Raw genomic sequence first — 4,536 nt, forward strand, 5'->3', positions numbered from 1 at the left:
ATATTGATGTTTCAAACAAGTAGGTAGAGCCTTGTGGGAACATCAAGGGATAGGTAGCTGAGTATTGTTTGGTTTAGGTTTAAGGGCACTTGCCATCGAGCCTAATGGCCAGATCCCAGGCCTGAGATCCACAAGGTAAAAGAATCAACTCCCACAAATTGTCCCCTGACCTTCACACGCTCCATGGCAAGCTTCGCATGCAAGTGTCCGCCTGTGCGTGTACACACACACACACACACACAAAATGTTAACCTAGCTGGGCGTGGTGGTGCATGCCTTTAATCTCAGCACTCGTGAGGGAGAGGCAGGTAGATCGCTGTGAGTTCGAGACCAACCTGGTCTACAAAGTGAGTCCAGGACAGCCAAGCCTACACAGAGAGACCCTGTCTCAAAAAACAACAACAACAACAAAAAGCTAGCCTATTAATTATCCACAGAGCAAGAGTATTATGTGATATCCAGGGGCAGAGAGGCCAGCATAGACAGAGTGAGACCTGGGGAACACCCCTTGGGTTCTGACTCCAAGGCCAGCCCTAATCTTTATGTACCTGTGTGGGGCCCTCTTACATGGGTGGAAGGGCTCCATGCCAGCTCTGGAGTAGGCATCACGAACACAGCCAAGCACAGGCACTCCTATTGCTCCCCATCAGGGATCCCATTGGCCCACAGTCAGTGACCAGACCCAATCAAGCAGCAACCTAATGCTCCCTTTTACACCAGCCTGGTGTGGAGCCCTGGGAGCTGGGCTCCCACCACCACCTCATCTTCTCTAACCACAGCTCCGTAGGCTCTCCCTGTTCTTCCCAGAGACAGGAATGGGTTCAGTGCCAATGCCTCCGAGCCCCCAGCTCTCAGGGCAAAAAAAAAAAAAAAAAAAAAAAAGGCGCTGAGGTCACTGGCCTGGCTTCCTGCCTCAAGCCATAGCACCAACCACAAGTAATGGAGCAGTTAAGGATAGGGGTGCTGAAGTCATGGCCTTTAAGTCCACGTGGCACCCCCTCCTGCATCATCACGGGGGAGGAAGCTTCCCCCTTTTAGCTCCTCAGGGCATAATGCAGAGACCCTTCCAATGCCAGAACCAGACCCCAGCTGGCGTATACTGGGCGTAATCCAACTTGCTGTGTCCTTGATGCCTCATCCACCAGGGACCCTTTCCCTAAGGACGATAAGCCACCAAAGAAGACCTTGGTCTCCACAGCTCAGCAGAGACAGCAGCAGCAGCAGCTGGTCAGTGTCAACAGTCCAACCTGGGTTTCTGGGACAGAGGAACGGCCAGGCCAAGAAGACACAGGATTCCAGACTTCCAAGAGAACTGACACACTTTACTGTGGCTCAGACTACCTCAGACTTTACTTACTCCAGCCCAAGAACCAGAATGCTGCCTGGGCTTCACCAGTGTGCACAGCAATGTGCTCCGCTCCACACCTCCACGAGTCCCGGCGCAGAAGGGTTCTCTGAAAAGCCTACTACATACAGGTGCTGCGTGGTCAGCACATGCCAAGTGGGGTTCCCCCACAGGTGGTCCTTGTGCCCACCCCAACTGTGTCCATAGCGCTAAAAGCCCATAGGGGAGGCTGAGGCCGGTGGTCAGGCGCGGTCACCGGCTCTCTTCTGCGCCACTGCAGGCCTGGACAGAACCTGCTCCTGAAGCCGCTGGACCAGCTCCTCTACGTAGACCTTGAACAGGGGTACAGGGTCCTGAAGGGGAGAGTTCACGGTAAGGCTCCACGTAGCCCAGGGATGGGGCTCTAAGGAGGGTGCTAGACAGCTGCCTCTGGCTGAACACGGAGAGGAGCTGGAGGTGGGCACAGTCACAGAAGACCCCCTGCCATCCCGGAGGGCAGCCTAACCACGAGAACAGGACTGCTTTCTCGTGGACACCAAGGGACACATGCCTACCCCTGGCTTCCCTGTACTGGAAACCATCACAATCTCTCAACTATCCTGGGAAACAGACACAAAAGGAAGATCCTAAGGGATGCTGGGATGCCAAATAAGTACCCAGGGCCAAAGATCCCTGAGCATTAACGGGAAGAGAGAGACAAAGCATGCCATGCTTCCTCAAAGAAACTGGAACCAATTGTTCGTCAGGATATAGGTGTGGCAGTCCCTAAGTGTTAGTCTTTCTTTCCAAAGCGGCCCCCACCTCCACCTCCGACCCAGCACCCATCCTCAGCGACCTGTGGTCGGCCAGTACACCACCAGAGCTCACCTTTTCCTCCAGAAGCCTCTGTTTCTCCACAGCCTCCTCCAGTGTCAGGCCGACCCACTCAGCCTCCTCCTCAGGGATGACAAAACTCTGAGAGAGCAGAAGGAGGGGCTCCGTGAGGCACAGGGCCAGGCCAGAAGCCTGGAGCAGCAGGCAGGATGGGGACACTCACCTTGTACTTGTCATAGATGGCTGCTCTCCGCTCGGGGTTATCAGGGTGGAGCTGGGGGTCCTGGCGAGCAAGCCTCAGCAGCATCCCTCGCTTCAAGTCCATCCCAAACTTGGAGCACAGGTCCTCCTTTGGGGTCTGGCAGAAGATTCACATAAGCCCGGGAGCTACAGCAGACTCTCACCCACCCAACCCATCGGCTGGCCCTGCAAGTTCCTCTTTTTGCTGCTGGCAGCCCTAAGCTAGAGCAAGGCAGAACTTGGGATCAAGCATCAGCATCCCAGCCTACATGGGTCAGGCCCAAGGCAACCCCAAGAGAAGGGCAAGAGGTGGCTACGACCATTCAGCTTCCTTGGTCACATCACCAGCTCACAACCAGTGACCTTTCTGAAGGCAGAAAAGTGCCCACTGGGGCTGCTCCAAAGAGGACTCGATACACGGGAGTTTTGCTAAGGCCTATAGTGGCGACCCTGACAACCATGTCTCCCCACCCAACCCCATGCAATGCTGCTCTGCACTCCCCTTGAGTCCGACAAGACTTCTCCTGCACTAACCCCTGCTTGCCTTGAGGATATAGAAGTCGAATCCATAGGCCTCGTCAATGAGATCCAAGGTCCTCATGGTCACAGTCACGGTGAATGTCTTGTCCAGGATTTCACTGTAAAGCTCCCGAGTGAACAGCTGAGGTTTCCACACTTTCTTCACCCTCGCCGAGAGCTGAGTGTACAAGAGACACCTGTTGACTGTTTCCCTACAGATCGAGTGGGCCCCAAAGCACCTTTCTGAGAGCTGGGCTATGTGAGCCCTGCCCCCCCCCTCCCTTCCTCAGAGGCTCCACAGAACCCTTGCCGCTACAAAAGGCTCCTGGGGCGCGGGCCAGATAAGGCTCTGCCCCTTGTAAACTGTCCGGATGCGAGCATCTGTCTGTGATTTTTATGTGGAAGGTGGAACGGTGTCCTGTCACAAGAACTAGGCAAATGCTCATAGAAACTGGCAGGTAACAACCAGATTTCACCTCTCCTGCCTCTTCAGTACTGGCCTCGAATCTATCCTTCATTTTCTCTTCTGTGGGGCTGGGAACTTGAACCCAAGCTCTTAAGTACACTAGGAGAGCAGGCTACCACCCCGCTCCACCGCAGCCCTACTCTATCCCTTTTCTGTTTTGTTTTGTTTTTCGAGGCAGGGTTTCTCTGTGCAATAGCCCTCACTGTGGCCAAAGTGTGCTTTGGTGGACTCTCTTTGTAGACCAGGCCGGTCGAACTCAAGAGATCCGCCTGCCTCGGGAGTGCTGGGATTAAAGGCGTGCGCCACGACGCGGCCCATCCTGACTTTTGAAGGGTAGCTGATCAGGACCACACCACTTCAGGATCTCACTAGACGTTGCCACTGGAGTTTTCCAACCCCTCGCCGCTTCAGTTGTTAGCATGTTCCGTAAACAGAACGCTTGTTGGCCAGGCTGAGGGTCTGCAGCCCCCAGGGGAGAGCCTGCCCAGCAAAGCATGCAAAGCCGCCAAGATGGCCCGCACCCACCTTGTCGTTGTTGGCGTATCTGTAGCCCAAAATTAAGCCCTCTCCACCCCATAGTCCCTGCTGGGACTCTGGAGGATAGTGAATTGGGATGGGTACGTCCTCAACGCGCTCGCGCTGCCCATTCTTGGGGTTGATCTTGAACTTGACCCCGTGAGGTTTGTAGTGTACCGGGGTCGGCGTCCGTTCTTCTTCCAGCGAGCGCAAGAAGTGGGCAGGCAAGCGCGCGTAGATGCCTTCCCGCAGTCGCAGCTTCTGCCACAGGTGCACAGGGTACTTGTGCAGAGGCATTGCGAGACCCTTCTACTCCTCTGAGTTACGCGCCCGCTCCTTCCGGAACCGGAAAAGCGTCACCAAACGCGGAGCTTTGCTCACTGCCGATTGGCAGTAACACCCATCCATCTAAACTAATCCTCCGCCTTCTTTAGGGACCATGGAAAATTATCTGCTGAGAATGCAGTGGTTCAAGGCACCGTCTGCCAAGTGCAGCTCAGGAGTTCCCCAGCAGCTTTGGCAGTCCTGTGGCAAATTGCTACCTTGGGTCCAGCCTCCCTTTCCCTTCAGGGATGCAAGAAAGAAAAAGAAAAAGAAAAAGAAACAAACAAAAAACCACACACAAGTAAAACACTCA

At 54.7% G+C, this 4,536-nt stretch overlaps 1 protein-coding gene across 1 annotated transcript; it reads right to left on the reverse strand.

Annotated features, from left to right (window-relative positions):
* Positions 1-1,301: 1,301 nt before the first annotated feature.
* On the reverse strand, positions 1,302-4,266 carry MRPL28 (mitochondrial ribosomal protein L28). The gene is made up of 5 exons (XM_084763112.1): positions 3,909-4,266; positions 2,943-3,095; positions 2,382-2,516; positions 2,213-2,299; positions 1,302-1,698 (listed from the first exon to the last, which is right to left on the reverse strand). Exons 1-5 carry the CDS (start codon positions 4,194-4,196, stop codon positions 1,588-1,590), a joined length of 774 nt encoding a protein of 257 aa, XP_084619238.1. The 5' UTR covers positions 4,197-4,266; the 3' UTR covers positions 1,302-1,587.
* Positions 4,267-4,536: the final 270 nt, after the last annotated feature.

Source organism: Acomys minous (genome assembly GCF_964271855.1).
Source record: "Acomys minous genome assembly, chromosome: 16".
Taxonomy (NCBI): domain Eukaryota; kingdom Metazoa; phylum Chordata; class Mammalia; order Rodentia; family Muridae; genus Acomys; species Acomys minous.

Excerpts from the sequence above, each read along its gene's own strand:
- MRPL28 (XM_084763112.1), bottom strand. The coding sequence starts at position 4,196 with ATGCCTCTGCACAAGTACCCTGTGCACCTGTGGCAGAAGCTGCGACTG. Across the intron at positions 3,096-3,908 it reads GATACGCCAACAACGACAAG|CTCTCGGCGAGGGTGAAGAA; the intron begins GTGGGTGCGGGC and ends TTGTACACTCAG. Across the intron at positions 1,699-2,212 it reads AGAGGCTTCTGGAGGAAAAG|GACCCTGTACCCCTGTTCAA; the intron begins GTGAGCTCTGGT and ends TCTCCCCTTCAG.